At 38.6% G+C, this 18,198-nt stretch overlaps 1 protein-coding gene across 1 annotated transcript in view; it reads left to right on the top strand.

Moving 5' to 3' along the window:
- The window catches only part of pias1a (protein inhibitor of activated STAT, 1a), a 45,390-nt gene that overhangs the window by 22,994 nt on the left and 4,198 nt on the right, over positions 1–18,198 (top strand). The window contains exons 3-10 of the mRNA XM_079867869.1: positions 8,574–8,658; positions 8,818–8,865; positions 8,978–9,068; positions 9,285–9,419; positions 10,498–10,603; positions 13,595–13,668; positions 14,291–14,451; positions 14,664–14,794. Coding sequence (XP_079723995.1) covers positions 8,574–8,658; positions 8,818–8,865; positions 8,978–9,068; positions 9,285–9,419; positions 10,498–10,603; positions 13,595–13,668; positions 14,291–14,451; positions 14,664–14,794 — 831 coding nt within the window. The remainder of the gene's footprint in view (positions 1–8,573; positions 8,659–8,817; positions 8,866–8,977; positions 9,069–9,284; positions 9,420–10,497; positions 10,604–13,594; positions 13,669–14,290; positions 14,452–14,663; positions 14,795–18,198) is intronic.

Genomic DNA, 18,198 nt, shown 5'->3' with positions numbered 1-18,198 from the left:
GCACACCGGCGCGAAAAACGGCACGCGTAAAAGCGTCATTTTTTAAAAAAACGCCTCGGGTTCGTTTTTTTGGTTTGACGCACCGCGTCAAAAACTATCCGACCAATGAGATTGGCGCTTTTGTTCACGTGTCTGGAGCTTCTGAAGTTACAGTAAAACACAATTTGGGGGCGCTCAAACACAAAACGGTCTTGCCGAGCACACATACGTAACGGCGAGGAAGATATACGGCAAGTAGCGTCTACACTGCCGGGAAGAAATAAGACGAGGAAGATGCAAGGCAAGATGAATGTAGAGCTGCTGGTCTCGTTGGTGTCGGAACATATCTATATGACAAACGCGACAGCGACTACAAAAATCTTGATATAAGAGAACTGTTATGGAGTGGTTTCTGTTTTACATTAAGCGCCATCTAATGTCAGGGAATGAATTTGCATGTTCACTCGGCTCATCGTCAGCGAAAATCGCTTGGGTGTAAACACAAAAAACGCGTTGAAAAACGCTCGCGAATAACGCGCGCCGATATTCGTCCCAGTGTGTAGGGCCCTTACCATTCAAAAGTCTGGGGCCTTTTAAGATTTTTTTTTTTTTTAAATCTTTTTGTCTCTTATGCTTACCAAGGCTGCATTCGTTTTAACAAACATACAGGAAAAACTCTAATATTGTTAAATATTATTACGATTTAAAATAACACTTTTTTTCCCCCTTTTCTTTTTAAATGGAAAATGTAATTTATTCTGGTAATGGCAAAGTTGAATTTTCAGCATCATGTCTTCAGTGTCACATGATCCTTCATAAATCATTTTAATATGCTGATCTGGTGCTCAAGAACCATTTCTAATTATTATCAATGTTGAAAACAGTTTAAAGTTTTGGTGGAACACATTTTTTATATATTCAAATTTGTTCAGGATGATTTGATGAATGGAAACCACAAAACGGAATTTATTTCATATAGAATTCTTTTGTAACATGATAAATGTCTTTACATGTCACCTTTAATCAATTTTAGTGCAGGGAATTAATATATATATATTCAATGGCAGCACCTTTCATTTGTATTCCATTCCATGACCAGCTTATCAGTGTCTGCCAGAATTTTTATATTAGTGCATTCCTGAACTGGATTATACAAATATACTGTAAGCATTGCCACTCTGTAATTTCATATACTTGTTTTGCTAGATTGCCAATAAAAATAACTACATCATTCATGATACGAGATTTTGGTTTGTTAGTTTGATTTTGCACCAATTCCAGGGCAAGTTGTGCAGCCACAGTGAGTGTCAGTCTAACTATTACTTAACTCAGTATCCAGAAGCATGACTCAGCCAGCTCTCTGAAGAAGGAAAACACACAGACATCACTATCAATCACACAACACAGCCAGCCGTGCAGTCAACACAATGAAGAGTCTAATCCACAAGACACCCTCCTGTGAAAGAAGAGGAAACAAAATGCTTATTTAGCCCTTTCTAATGTAAATTCAGCTACAAATAACAATAAGTGTGAGTTGTTATTGTTAGGATAAACACACGGCTTTTTGTCATACTGTACAAGAACACATGCATATCTTTGGGTCTTTATGCTTCATTTTGTTCACCTAATGCTTCACTTAATTGCACACGTTTATAATCGTATCCTGAAAAAGGCTCCTCTTTCTGTTACCCTCGCACATGGTTACAGAGCAGGATTTATGTCTTAATTAGGTGAATGCAGATGAAGAGGGAGGTTTGTCAGAAACAAACTGCAACACACAGGCCTTCATGTCCACTTTTCATCCAACTGTTGAAGCAAATCAGATGATGAAGACTGCTGTGCTATTTTTAGATTAGACATGGGGGAGGGAACTAGTGCCTGCGCTTTCTCTCTCTCTCTCTCTCTCTCTCTCTCTCTCTCTCTCTCTCTCTCTCTCTCTCTCTCTCTCTCTCTCTCTCTCTCTCTCTCTCTCTCTCTCTCTCTCTCTCTCTCTCTCTTGCTCTCTCTCATATACCCCTGTCCGCCTCTCCCCGTCAATCTCCCTTTGTTTCTCTCCATCTCAACACTGTTATTTTCTCTGTATCTCCTCCTTCCTGTCTCTCTCTTTCTCTTGCTCTCTCGTCTTTTACCTCCACAGTGTTGATTGTGAGAATAGAGATCAGGCTAATTATGTGTCGTCGAGTCGATTCTCCTGGTCTAATTGCACCCCCTGCTGTTTCATGTTAAGGAAAGCGAGAGATTTGATGAAGGTGAAGCAGAGAACAAGTGACAGACTGAATACAAGCAAAGCAGGAACGGTATGGCCTGTGAAAATGGGTAGGTGGGTGTATAGCTACACCTGTTTGGCCTTTCATCAGCATGGCGCTGGTCAATATTCAGAGTTAAATGGGAAGTAATTAGCTCCATAACGATGCCTCACACACACACTTGTATTCAGAAAACTCTCTCTCTCTTTCTTTTTGGTCTATGCTGATGAAATAGAGCAAGTCAATAGACCTGTCAACAGGATGATGTATTGTACGTGTATGAGAAGGAAAAAAACAAATGAAGGCAATGGAGAAAATAAAACGAATGGAGAATGAAAGCGACCGGGAGGGGGAGAGCAAAGTGTCAAGAAAGTAAAATGGTAATAACTTGAAAAACAGGTTCACAGAGAAGCAGGAAATTAAGACATTTTGTATAATTGTGGAAGCTCTGTGTGTACAGGATAACCGCTGTCAAAATAACAGCATGAGAACACTTACGAATCGCAAGTGCCTAATGCCGACCCACATTCCCGTAATTTCCACTTAGTTTAGAATTATCACGATAGCAAAACTACTTTTTAGCTTTTTGCAATATCATGTGAGCAAGAGAGCTGTACTTCTTAAAGGGTTAGTTCACCCTAAAATGAAAATTATGCCATTAATTACTCCCCCTCATGTCGTTCCAAACCTGTAAGATCTTCGTTCATCTTCGGAACACAAATTTAGATATTTTTGATGAAATTCCCCCCCCCCCCCCCCCCCATAGAATGCAACGTAATCACCAGAAAGGTAGTAAAGACATTGTTAAAATAGTCCATGTGACTACTGTGGTTCAACCTTAATGTTATGAAGCGATGAGAATACTTTTTGTGTTAAAAAAAACAATTGTAACAACATTGTAAACGCAGCGCAGCGCTTCCGGGTTATATGTCCGAACACCAGCTCTGTATTGGCCCGGCAATGTATTGGCCCACGCATGTGTCGTGGTGCTCACGTGAACAGCTTCACAGACTGACACGGAAGAGAAGGAATTGTTGAATAAAGTCGTTATTTTTTTGCACACAAAAAGTATACTCATTGCTTCATAAAACTAAAGTTGAACCACCATAGTCCAATGGACTATTTTAATGATGTCTTTACTACCTTTCTGAGCCTTGAAAGTGGCAATTACCTCGATGCCTATGGCTGGTTCAGAAAGCTCTTGGATTTCATCAAAAAGTGTTCCCGAAGATGAACGAAGGTCTTTCGGGTTTGGAACGACATAAGGGTGAGTAATTAATGACAGAATTTTCATTTTTGGGTGAACTAACCCTTTAAAGGTGCATTCAGTAGTTCTTTAGTTAGCGTTCGCAATTGCTGTTCTTCGTGTACATTGGATTGCAATACCACAATGGTGTTGGGTGCTGCCATCTATTGACGTGATTGACGATCATTGAATGATCAGTTTTATGTAAATTACACTGATACTAGTGAGTTTTAGAGAGCAGTGTACAGCAGAATTAATTCCCAGCCAAAACAAAGCAACTTGGGCATCACTACTTAGTCAGGATTTTCTCAGTCATCAGATCACCTTGTATATGCCATAGTGATGTTCACCCTTGTTTTTTTTTTTTGTTGTTGTTGGTCTTTCTCCCTTCTGGCTTCAGACCTTTTCTGCCTCAAAGATGCTGACTTTCCTATTGTCTACGCTGGTAAAGCATGGTAATACGTGTGTTCTGTTGTATAATTTTCATTCTTCACAATACTGAACAACACTACGCTACTGTAGCGCATCTACAGAGCCGGCAGCCTGTGTGTGTGAGGATTCTCTCGTCATTTCAGCATGGGGAAAGAGAGAGGATTAAGAGGCGTGACCTGCAGCTTATATAATTAAAACACTTTTTATAGAAACTATCATGAGTAGCCTACAGTCTTATAATTTAAGTCTACACCATTCAGATAACTCTTCACAAAAACACTATTTATTTCTTAATGTGTAAAACCTTTTAAATTGGCATCAAACTACTAAATTCACCTTTAATGTAAATTCAGAATAAATATTACAGTCCATTCCACTGGAACGATGCAAACACAAACAAGTGGAGTGATACAAACCGTTACATTGCAAATAAACATTACAGTGCTGTTGTACTCTGTATCAGAAGTCTTGGAAACGGAGCTTGACCTATCAATTTCGAGAAGTAGAACTGTTGTATAAAAACAATATTAAGCTTTGCATCATTGCTTGTATTTGTCTATTTATATTTCTAAGAATATCAGATATTTGTCAGAATTAATCAGGCTGAGCAGGAAAGATCAAGAGGGAAATGAGGTGTGAGTGTGTGGCTTGTGTTAGTTTTACATGGAAAACAACTTCTGTGCTTAGAGACATTTAAATTACTAAATTAGAGACATTACAAATGTTTGGCTCTGCTGGGTGTGTGTCAGTGTGTTGCAGCGAATGTTATTTTAGGGAAGATTTCTCTGGATGAGAGCACTTGCGTAAGTAAGATCATTCTTTATCTGTATTTGTGAATGTGTAAGAGACAGTTAACCCTTGTGCTGTGTTGAAAATCCTCTAACACCGTATGGGCCCTATTTTAACGATCTGAAACTCAAGTATCAAACGCGAAACGCAAGGAACTTTGTGGGCGGATCTCGAGCGATGTTGTTATTATACCGGTGGGATCAATGACTCTTGCGCCCGACACAAATCTAAAATGGGTTGGTCTGAAGTAGCTACATTACTCATAGGTGTGGTTTGGGCGTAACAATAAACCAATCATTCATCTCACATTCCCTTTAAAAGCAGGCACGCTTGTTCAATGGCGGATTGCTATTATAACGGCGGATTTGCCAGGCGCACGCCAGGAGCGGTTCACCGCAGAGGAGACCGACGTTCTCGTCAGTGCCGTAAAAGACAGAGAAGTGACATTGTATGGGAATGGGAGAAACCCACCCAGATTAGCTTCGGTTAAACAGGCCCTATCTTGCACCCATCGCAATTGACTTTGTACACTGACGCATGTATCATTCCTATTTTGCTCCCGACGCACAGCGGACTTTTCCCTCGACAGACGTACGTCAATAAATTAGGGAATGAACTTAAGCTCCCGGGGGTGGTTCAGCGAAAAGAGGAGGCGTGTTCCGGCGCAAACGTTCCTTGGTGCCATTTTGCAGTTTCAGAAAACAATTCCGCCACAGACCAGGAAAAACCTAGTTTAAAGTCAGTGGCGCGTTATTCAGATGCTATTTTAAGGGCGCATGCTTGGCCATAATGTAGCGTGTGCACAACGCACATACACTTGCTTCTCTCATCTACACACAGACGCAGCAGTTGCCATTTTTACAAACCATACATAATTACAAGGAAAAATATTCCACATGAGGGAAATCATTGTGGTGTCCATGAAGATGTGAAAAAATAGGCATAAATCTAGCTTACACATTTACCAAAATTATTATACGCCTGTTTAAACTAAGCTTATTTGGGTTGGTTTCTCCCATCCCCTTACAATGTCACTTCTCTGTCTTTTACGGCCCTGACGAGAACGTCGGTCTCCTCGACTGTGAACCGCTCCTGGTGTGCGCCTGGCAAATCTGCCGTTATAATATGTGGGATGATGCTCTGATTGGTTTATTTCACGTTATGCCCAAACCACACCTATGAGTAATGTAGCTACTTCAGACCAACCCATTTGAGATCCGCCCACAAATACTTGCGTTTCGCGCTTGATACTTGGCGTTTCAGGTCGTTAAAATAGGGCCCTGTGTGTGTCTGGTCAAATATGACCAGCCTTTTAAAAAATGACTTGTAAATCGTTTGTTATGCTATATTATCACCAAATATTGGATTAAATCTTTTTGTTTTTGTTTTCTTTCATTTAGAATTGGTTTTGCATTTCTTTTTTGGAACTGATTGATCGTAGGCCTCCTTTATCTGAGCTTATGCACCTCAGTGAAAATGCATTATTTGTGGATGAATTTGTCAATATTCTACAAAATATAGAAATTGCACTGTTTATTACAGGAGTGTGCTTTAATGTTTAACCAGGAAGTTTGTTTTGAAGTGCTTTTATTTTGTTCAAAATGAAACAAAGTTACACTTGTGGTGTTCCCAGTCAAATATGGCTCATAAATCTCTTGTTATGCTTTTTTATCACCAGATATTGGATTCAAACTTTTTGTCAACTTGTTTTCTTTCAATTAGGGCAGGTTTTGTATTTATTTTTGAAACTGATTGATCGTAGGCCTCATTGATCTGAGCCTCATTGATCTGAGGATAAAGTTCATCTCTGTGAAAAAGAAAGCCTGTAATACTGAAAATAGTTTGCTTGTGCAAATTAATGTGCGTGTGCGTGTGCGTGTGCGTGTGTGTGTGTGTGTGTGTGTGTGCGGTAGCGTATCCACGCATGCACAGGTCCGAGGCCTTTATCTTTGCAAACACATGTAAATATGTGAACATGAACATGAATGATGAACATGCTCCTGAAGCCTATGAATTCCTAGGAATGAAAATAAGAAATGTTTCTCTTATTTTGGATCTCCCCCATTCATTTTCAATGGATTTCAAAAATAAATACAAAACATGTCCTAATTGATAGAAAACAAGTTGACAAAAAAGATTGAATCCCATTTTTGATGATAATATAGCATAACGAGAGATTTATACGCACTTTTTTAGGCTGGTCATTTCTGACAGAGAACACCACCTTAAGTGTGACTTAAGATCAAAGCATTTCAAAACAAACTTCCTGGTTAAACATTAAAGCACACTAGTGTGATAAATTGTACAGAATATTTGTTATATTTTATTTAATGTTGCGAGTGGATAAGTGTTCATCTGAGTATGTGTGACTGAACGACAATATGAGTTGCAGACAGTCCTTCCTTTGTTATCCGCTTTCCTGATGTTCACCAGTTCTGGCAGGAACCTCGTCTAAAATAGGGCGGTCACAATATCAGATTTTCACTAGACGATCATCGTGCCCAGAAGAATTCATGATAACATTGTTATAACGATATCTATAAAAGTTTTAAAAGAAAAAAAAAATGCTATCAGTCAAATTCATCTTTAACTTTGTTGTTTTCTCTTTTTTGGTCAATGACTCAAACTCCAAATAGGAGTGTTGGGAAATAGACAGTTTGTAAACATAATTGTAAAAAATTAAATAAAAAACTTAATGTTGATCAGCACGTCCTGCAGGCTGGAGTATCTTTTACGGAATTCAATAAACTCCCAGACTGGCGAGCTATCTTTTTTCTTTTTGGTGCGAACCAAAGAGTCGCTTTCATTTGTCATCTCCTCAGACACTCCTCAGATTTTGTGTGGCAGTAGTAGCCACACACTTTGTTGTCGCAGTCTCCTTTTTCCCATTTTATGAGGGTTGGAAACCAGCATTAAGGTTAGGTACCCCCCCCCCTACTACTGTATGTTGGAATGTCAACTAGAAACTAGCACAAAATTAACTAAAAACAGTGGGACAAAAGTAAGAAAAATCAACTGGACTTGGTATTTCACCTTTATCAAACAGATGCTGATCTGTGATTTGCAGTCAGTTTGTATTACAATATTTTATTAACACCACAGTCCCAAATTAATTTTGCATGACTTGTTGCTGGCTGAATCTGGTAGCGCAACAACAAATGTTTTCAATCAGTAACAACAATCCTCACATAATCTGTAACCTGCTGAAAAATGCAGCATAAACAAGCTTGAATGACTGAGTTGGTGTAGCTTGTCCACCAGCACGCCGGCTTCCCATGCTGGATACCATCATCCAAAACATACCTTATGCTGGTGATTTTTCAGCAGGGTAGTTAGTTTTCAAATATACACTCCGTCAAAGCAACTGTTTCAGATTGTCGTCTGTAACCATAATGGTTTCTGACACATTGTTTATCTTGTCCTTGAACCTTTGGAAAAAAACAGCTTGAGTCTCTTCCTTTGATGACAATTGAAATGAACTGAGCAGGAATAATATGAACATTCCCAGAAAAGATTGTTTTGAAGAAATATTGATGTTATTTAAGCTGGACATGGGTCAGAGTGGGAGGAGAAGACTGTACCATTACTCTTTGCTTTGATTGTAGCCCCCTCACATATGGGTGGAATTATGCGGATAAGAATCTCGCTTGGCTATTGAAAATGAAACATTAAAAATACTTGATCTAAATAATTAGATACTTTGCACATTTGAACTTGTTCTGAGCTTTTTCATAGCCCACAAACCTTGAATGAAATGGTTTCTCATCTCAAAGTCATGTATAATATAGTTGGGGAATTATTTACAGAAAGCATTACATGTGGACTGTTGTTTCAGTGTAGTTATTTTTCATCTCTGGATCTCGTTCTCTCTGTCTTTACAGCTTCAGATAACAGTCAGAGGTTTCAGGAAACATGTTTTGCATTTGCATTGACGCCACAGCAAGTCCAACAAGTCAGCAGCTCAATGTAAGTTATTGTTTTTCATTATATTTCTTTCAGAAATTATATATTGGTGTAACAAAGCAAAATCCCTAAATAAGAAGAGGAGTTTTTATAAGGCACTGCTTGTGTGATGGGATTCAATTGTTATCTCAAAGTAATAGTTTTTACTTTCTCTTTTTGCAGGGACATATCGGGGCCCAAATGTGACTTTACTGTGCAAGTACAGTTACGGTAAGCCATTCATGTTTTAATGCACTGAAATGTTTCACATAAATATGATGTAAAGATTCGGAGCACTAGCCTGATATTTTCTGCTTATATTATAAATATGCACGTTATCCAGGTTTTGTCTATCAGAGACAAGCTGCCCCCAGGAGGACCACTTTCCCCCTAATCTTTGTGTTAAAGTCAATGGGAAACCGTGTAATCTCCCAGTAAGTTAAACTACAGTCCATTTGTCTATCTATCCATCACTCTAAACTGAGACACATGGTCTCTTTAGCTTTTTTAAAGAATGATGAAATTGTCCAAACTGTTGACCTCTACACTAAATTACATTTTCACAATGCTGTTTGTTTGAATTTTAACATAAAAAAAAAAAAAAAAATCATTCATTTTTCATTTATTGTCATCCTATTGTTTTTCACCAGGGATATCTGCCTCCTACCAAAAATGGCGTGGAACCAAAGAGGCCCAGCAGACCCATCAACATTACCTCACTGGTCAGACTGTCCACAACTGTTCCCAACACCATTGTAGTGTCCTGGACGTCAGAAATTGGACGGGTAGGTTAAAAAAAATCCCCATCCCCCACGTCCCAATTCGTGAATACAAGTACTTTGTTTTCAAATGTTTTTTTTCCTCACCTCAGCCCATTACAGGAACTCTAGTTGAAATGAAAATGTATTTTTAGCACCTCATACGTGTCTTGCAGCCATTTGCAGTCACATGATGGCCAATTATAGCATTGGCTTTATGCAGTTTATGTGAAAAGGTCGGCATGTATGCAGTTTTCTCTGAATGACGAGTTGAGGGACAGCTAAAAATAACCAATATCAAAATAAACTTGCCCTTGTTTCAGTCTTTTTTTCAGACAAACAAGACCTTTTGTTGAATATTGATGGATATGACATCAAACAGAAACATTAAACTTGAGCTTTATATTCATTTAAATGCTTTGTCTATTCTGGGTTTTGTGCTCTACACTAAATGTATATATTTCCCTGCAGATTTATTTATCTGAAATTCTTTGTGAATGCTCATCTACTTTTTATATGTTCAGGAAATGCATTTGTGATGAATGACTGCTCTTGTTCATTAGCAGTTAATGCATATTAAGAAAAATAATCTAGATTTTGATAAAATGGGCCACTGTTTACTTCTGAGACTACTGCAGGCAGACAGGAGTTCATTACTTCGTCCACAGATCCCTATATCTTATAAGCTAACACATTAATCTTCTCGCGCATAAAACATCACAGCACCTACTAGTAATATTCAGCTTCATGAATTATGTCATTTCTTATCGTATAACTTGCCTCGGCAAGCAATAAGCAATCCTAGCGTTCTCTGTGGTAGATTCCTTAAATTTTTCACTCTTTCTCAGGAGTCGTGAAAATTATATGAGCTGTACCCTCTCACTGAATCTGAAAGGCACTTTATTATAGAACCTGTTCATATGGCACTGATAGAACGATGATGTAAGATCTGACCTGAAAATATAAATAAATTATGCCTAGAAGTAAACCTACTTCCCACTCTGTTATATCCTAGTACTAGCATCACATTGTCTCAATGGGATGTTACGGGACGTCACTTTGTCTCTAGTAACGTATCCACGGTTGGATTGTTTTTCTTTTTCAGAGTTATTCTATGGCAGTGTACCTGGTCAAGCAGCTGTCATCCACACTGCTTTTGCAGAGGCTACGGGCTAAAGGCATCAGAAACCCAGATCACTCCAGAGCACTCAGTAAGCATACACTTTCTCCATAGGAATAGAGCTGTTCAGTTTGTTGTCCTAAAAAAAGTTACATTTATGAGCCATGGGTTCCTTCTGGAGTTTCCATTGGGATTTTAGAACAGTAGTTTTGGATTTACACGACTGTTTTTTGTTGTTGTTTTTTTGTTAAAGAATTTAATACTTTTATTCAGCAAGGATGCATTAAATTGATCAAAAGTCAAGACTTTTACATTTTTACAAAAGATTTCTATTTTTAAATAAATGCTTTTCTTTTGAACTTTCTGTTCATCAAAGAATCCTGAAAAAAAAAAACATTAACCAAAAAAATTAAGCAGCACAACTGTTTTAAACTGTGATAATAATAAAACATGTTTCTTGAGCACAAAATCAGCATATTACAACGATTTCTGAAGTATCATGTGACACTGAAGACTGTAATGGCTGCTTTGCCATCGCAGGAATTTACATTTTAAAATGTATTAAAATAGAAAACAATTGTTTTAAATTGTAATAATGTTTCACAATATTACAGTTTTTACTGTATTTTTGATTTTAAAAAACGCAGCCCAAAATCTTTAACTGTACTTTAGGTCTGTGTTTAACATTAATTGACGTTTTCACGTTTAGTTCTAAAACCTAATTGCCTCAAATGGCAATTATGAAGCCTCTGTGTTTAATTTGCGTACAAGTTGCTAAATGAGGACTTAAACGACTGAACCGCTCTGTTTTTTAGTGCTAGTTTAATTAATAGAAATAGTCTCTGTGTCTTCTTGTCTCTTCCTCACACCAAAGATAAACTATATTGTGGCCTAATAAATGGTTGGCATCTTATTTGATCCCATTTAAAACCTTAAAAATTGTGCTCCATGGACTGCAGTCAATAATCATTTTCTTAAACCTATCAAAACTAAGTAGTGCTTGATTGTGTATATATACCAGAATGTTTCAGTCTATATAGCGTAGAGTGATAGACAACATCACAGTTCTGCTTTACACAGATTGCTCTTTGTTCTTGTTTGCCCTTCAAACCTTCCATGATACTTTAAGATTTTATGCATCAACCTATAAACTGTCTGAAGAGGCTTGTTAATACTGAAAGAACGCTCTGATGCCCTTGTTGTATACAAGCTACAGCACACCAGCCTAAGGCAGTTCAAACAAATTCTGAAGCACTAACATTTGTTTTCAGCATCATTACTCCAGTCTTCAGTGTCACATGATCCTTCAAAAATCATTCTAATATGCTGATTTGATGCTCAAACATTTCTCATTATTATCAATGTTGAAAACAGCTGCTTAATATTTTGTGGAAACTGGGGGAATTTCTTTTTCAGGATTCTTTGATGAATAAAAAGTTAAATAGAACAACATTTATTTGAAATAGAAATGTTTTGTAACATTATGAATATCTTTACTTCGTCTTTTAATGAGTCAAATGCATCCTGTCTGAATAAAGGTATTAATTTTATTCAAAAAGAAATAAAAATCTTACTAATAACAACCTTCTGAGTGGTAATGTATGTATTAATTTGATGTATTAATTTGAAGTGTTTGGTCCTTTATTATTAGCCAGCGTTGGGGAAAGTTACTTTTAAAAGTAATGTGTTACAATATTCTGTTACTCCCTTAAAAAATTAACTAATTACATTACTTAGTTACTTTTTATGGAAGAATAATGGGTTACACTTTATTTTAAGGTGTCATTGTTACAGTGTAATTATATATGTACTGAGTAACATTAAGCAACTAAATGTACTTACTATAGGGTTAGGGTAGGATTAGGATTTGGTTGAGGGTTAGTTGGATGTAGTTATGCATAATTTACTGTTAATACTCTGGTAAGTACATGTAACAAGGACACTGTAAAATAAAGTGTTACCGAATAATGTTACACGTTACTTTTGCATTATTTTTTCTCACCTGGGATTGGCTTGTTTGTTTGTTTTTTATTTAATGTAAATGTAAAGTCTCTTCACACCAAAAGTGAAATTAATAAGGAAATGCAAATTCACGCCTTTACAGTAGAGGGCGCAGTTCAAACAAACCTTTCAGCTGTGCTGCCGTTCTGAAATGTGGAGAAGAAAGTTCAACACTTACTTAAGCAAAAAAAAAAAAAAAAAAGCAAAAAGAGAGAGAGTCCTACCTAATGTCATTTTTGCTTATATGGTTGAATTGGATCATCGAAGGTCAGCAGCAAAGACATTGGTTAATAAAGTGAGATTAAATACATAAAGGCCTAGTTTCACAGACAGGGTTCCAGGATTAGGCCTTAGTTAAATTAGGACATTTAAGTAGCTTTTATAAACATGCCTTAGAAAAAAACAAAAAAAACATTACTGGTGTGCATCTTGAGACAAAACAATGGCACTGACATATTTTAAAATATGACAGCGAACGTTGCTTTCAGTTAAAACAGCTCAAACATGCATTTTAGTCTGGGACTAGGCTTAAGCCTTGTCTGTGACACCGGGCAAAAGGATATTTGTATTATTTAACATTTAATTATTGCAGGTTTGCTTCATATTCTGAGTTTGCATTTCACTGTTTTTATTTATTTTGAGGAATACTGAATCTGAATACTGAATTTTTTGTGCAAATGAGATGAGTAAATGCCTGCTCACATTTAGTCTAGAACTACAATAACCGTCATGTTTACACAGCACACACAACGCCTCTGCACCTTACTTACAATTTCTGTCAACATGGGATTAGGAGAGCTGCCAGTCAATAAATGGGAAAACAAAATAACTTATATTACTTAGTTTGTTGTAAATTTAAAAGTAATGAGTTACTTTACTCACCACTTAAAAAACGTAATCTGATTATGTAACTCACATAACTTGTAATGTGTTACACCAACACTGATTATAGTCAGGCGAAATGTGACCATATTCCTCCAGTTGTATTAATAACCCACAGATATGTATTAATAGCAGTGCAGTTGTAAAGATCTTTGTGGGTTTTGTGCCGCTAATGTGTGCTTTTGCTCATGTCCTGCAGTAAAGGAAAAGTTAACGGCAGACCCTGACAGTGAAATTGCAACCACCAGTTTAAGAGTTTCATTATTATGTCCGGTAAGCATTTTATCAGATCACTCATCAAAATCAAACAAACACACACATCCGGTAATGTATATTTTTGAATGTCTAAATGTTAGTTTAAGCCCAGGGACCGGCTGCAGCAAACCTTTAAAGCTAAGAAAACCCTTAATTACAATTCGAAATGAATGATCACCAATCTTTGCTTAACAGGTTTGTTGCAGTCGGCTACAGGACCTTACAAAGACCATATGAGAACCAAAGTTAGAAAATACGTTATTGTTTAGGATTCTAATGTTTCAAAGTAGTTAAAGATCACACAAAGCAAATACAGATGTTTTTGATTTTAAACTTAAAATGAAATCAGATTCAGAATGTTCTGTACATTATGACTCATAAATCTGTCTAAAACAGTTATACTGTTTAATGTCAGTTGTATATTGTTGTGATTATATAAGTTTTGTTCATGTTTCACTTCTTGTTATTTTCATTCTTTGGTCCATCTCCAAACCTGTGTGTGTGTGTGTGTGTGTGTGTGTGTGTGTGTGTGTGTGTGTGTGTGTGTGTGTGTGTGTGTGTGCCTGGATTGTTTCCATGCAGTATGTCCGTGTGTGTTAATTTCTCTATGATTGTCTGTGCTTTTGCCTGTGTTACACAGCTGGGAAAGATGCGGCTAATGATTCCGTGTCGGGCGTTGACGTGTTCACACCTGCAGTGTTTTGATGCTACGCTCTACATCCAGATGAATGAAAAGAAGCCCACATGGGTGTGTCCTGTCTGTGACAAAAAAGCACCCTATGAACATCTCATCATTGATGGGTATGCACAACCATAATAGAACAAAACTACACATGGAATTTATTTGACAATAAGGACATAATGCATAAATGTTACATTTGACCATTGAATGCAGTATTTAGGTTTTAGTGTAGAATGTATGAACTCGCACCTTTATTTTTCTCTTATAATTTTCACTTTCTCTCTTCTCTAATCTCTCCTCTGTTCCCAAACATTTCTCTGTTCATCCTTAGATTGTTTATGGAGATTCTGAACAGCTGTTTAGATTGTGATGAAATTCAGTTCAAGGAAGATGGCAACTGGGCCCCCATGAGGTCGAAAAAGGAAGTGCAGGAAGTGTCTGCCTCATACAATGGCATCGATGGTAAGTTTCAGTCACTGCTGATCATCTCCTCATATTGTTGAGGAACTGCTGCAGGAAGCGTTTTGGGTGCATTGTTGAAAATTAAGAATTGTTCAAAAGCATCTTAAAACCCCTAATATAGCACTGGTCATTTTGCGTAGCACTGTATTTTGGTGAGTAATGTAAGGAAAAATATCAGCACAGTTTTCTTGTAAAGACATACTTGACACAATTATTGACTGGCAAGTAGCTGGTTATTTGCTGTGGTCCAGGGTTCTTTAGCAATAAGGTTTTTCTGGTTTGTGTGTATGTTTGTTTCTGGCTACCTTCAAATATACACTAACGTTCAAAAGTTTGGGGTTTGTAAGATTAAATATATACTGAACAAAATTATAAATGCAACACTTTTGTTTTTGCCCCCATTTTTCATGAGCTGAACTCAAAGATCTAAGACTTTTTCTATGTACACAAAAGGCCTATTTCTCTCAAATATTGTTCACAAATCTGTCTAAATCTGTGTTAGTGAGCACTTCTCCTTTGCCGAGATAATCCATCAACCTCACAGGTGTGGCATATCAAGATGCTGATTAGACAGCATGATTATTGCACAGGTGTGCCTTAGGCTGGCCACAATAAAAGGCCACTCTAAAATGTGCAGTTTTATCACACAGCACAATGCCACAGATGTCGCAAGTTTTGAGGGAGCGTACAGTTGGCATGCTGACTGCAGGAATGTCCACCAGAGCTTTTGCCCGTGAATTAGACGTTCATTTCTCTACCATAAGCCGTCTCCAAAGGCGTTTCAGAGAATTTGGCAATACATCCAACCGGCCTCACAACCGCAGACCACGTGTAACCACACCAGCCCAGGACCTCTATCCAGCATCTTCACCTCCAAGATCGTCTGAGACCAGCCACCCGGACAGCTGCTGCAACAATCGGTTTGCATAACCAAAGAATTTCTGCACAAACTGTCAGAAACCGTCTCAGGGAAGCTCATCTGCATGCTCGGCGTCCTCATCGGGGTCTCGACCATGACTGTTCGTCGTCGTAACCAACTTGAGTGGGCAAATGCTCACATTCGATGGCGTCTGGCACTTTGGAGAGGTGTTCTCTTCCTCGGATGAATCCCGGTTTTCACTGTATAGGGCAGATGGCAGACAGCCCTGGATCGGCGTATACGACAGCGTGTTCCAGGTCCTGCCAATATCCAGCAACTTCGCACAGCCATTGAAGAGGAGTGGACCAACATTCCACAGGCCACAATCAACAATCTGATCAGCTCTATGCGAAGGAGATGTGTTGCACTGCGTGAGGCAAATGGTGGTCACATCAGATACTTACTGGTTTACTTACTGGTTTACTTACCCCCCCCCCCCCCCTTACCCCCCCCCCTACCCCCCCCCCCCCCAATACAGTGAAACTGCACTTTTTAGAGTGGCCTTTTATTGTGGCCAGCCTAAGGCACACCTGTGCAATAATCATGCTGTCTAATCAGCATCTTGATATGCCACACCTGTGAGGTGGATGGATTATCTCGGCAAAGGAGAAGTGCTCACTAACACAGATTTAGACAGATTTGTGAACAATATTTAAGAGAAATAGGCCTTTTGTGTACATAGAAAAAGTCTTAGATCTTTGAGTTCAGCTCATGAAAAATGGGGGCAAAAACAAAAGTGTTGCGTTTATAATTTTTTTTCAGTGTATAACACTTATCTATACATACACGCATTACATTGATCAAAAGTGACAATAAAGACATTTACATTGTTACAGAAAATCTTGAACTTTCTATACGTAAGTGAATCCTGAAACAAATTATCACATTTATACAAAAATATTAAGCAGCACAAATGTTTTAACATTGATAATAATAAGAAATATTTCTTGAGCACAAATCAGCATATTAGAATGATTTAGAAACATAAATAAAAACGTACCTACCTCAAAGCTTTGAACAATAGTATCAAATAAGTGATCAAATAAAAAAAAAACTTTAGGACCCCATGTACACCTATTGTTGGCACTGTTCAGAATCAGAATCAGAATCAGAAAGAGCTTTATTGCCAAGTATGCTTGCGCATACAAGGAATTTGTCTTGGTGACAGTAGCTTCCAGTACACATACAATATAAAGTGACAAGACAAGTGACAAGTAACATAGGTATAAATAAAAAAATTAAAATAAAAGATTATAAATATAAATATATATAAAGTAAAGTTATAAGGTGCTATAATGAAATGTCGGAGGGAAGTATTGCACATGTTTGTTCCACAGTAGGGGAACATTTAAGTGTTCATGAGGTAGATGGCCTGGGGAAAGAAACTTTTCCTGTGTCTGGTTGTTTTTGTGCTCGGTGCTCTGTAGCGTCGACCAGACGGTAACAGTTCAAACAGAAAGTGTGCTGGGTGTGACGGGTCCAGAGTGATTTTGCGAGCCCTTTTACTCACTCTGGATGAGTACAGTTCTTTGAGTGTGGGAAGGGTAGTGCCAGTGATTCGCTCAGCAGTCCGAACTATCCGCTGTAGTCTACGGAGGTCGGTTTTGGTAGCAGAGCCGAACCAGACGGTGATGGAAGTGCAGAGGATGGACTGGATGACAGCTGAGTAGAACTGTACGAGCAGCTCCTGTGGCAGGTTGAATTTCCTCAGCTGACGCAGGAAGTACAGTCTCTGTTGGCCTTTCTTCACAATAGAGTCTATGTGAGTGTCCCACTTCAGATCCTGAGAGATGGTGGTGCCCAGGAACCTGAATGACTCTACTGCAGTCACAGTGCTATCCATGATGGTGAGTGAAGGGAGTGCAGGGGGGTTTCTCCTGAAGTCCACGATCATCTCCACTGTTTTGAGCGTGTTCAGCTCCAGGTTGTTATAACTGCACCAAAGAGCCAGCTGCTCCACCTCCTGTCTGTACGCAGACTCGTCACCGTTCCGGATGAGTCCGATAACAGTAGTGTCGTCCGCAAACTTCAGGAGCTTGACAGAGGGGTCTTTAGAGGTGCAGTCATTTGTGTACAGGGAGAAGATCAGTGGTGAGAGAACACATCCCTGTGGAGCACCGGTGCTGATGATGCGGCTGTCGGACGTGATTTTGCCCATTCTGACTAGCTGTTGTCTGTCTGTCAGAAAGCTGGTGATCCATTGACAGACGGAGCTAGGGACAGAGAGCTGGGTCAGTTTGGTCTGGAGCAGTGATGGGACAATGGTGTTGAAGGCAGAACTAAAGTCCACGAACAGAATCCTTGCATAGGTCCCTGGTTTGTCCAGATGTTGCAGGGTGTAATGCAGTCCCATACTGACCGCATCATCCACAGACCGGTTTGCTCTGTAGGCAAACTGCAGGGGGTCCAGCAAGGGTCCAGTGATGTCCTTCAGATATGCTAACACCAGTCTTTCGAATGACTTCATGGCCACAGATGTTAAGGC

This window comes from Squalius cephalus (assembly GCF_949319135.1).
Source record: "Squalius cephalus genome assembly, chromosome: 3".
NCBI lineage: Eukaryota > Metazoa > Chordata > Actinopteri > Cypriniformes > Leuciscidae > Squalius > Squalius cephalus.
The sequence above is the reverse complement of the archived record's forward strand: the minus strand, read 5'-3'. Positions and strand labels throughout refer to the sequence as shown.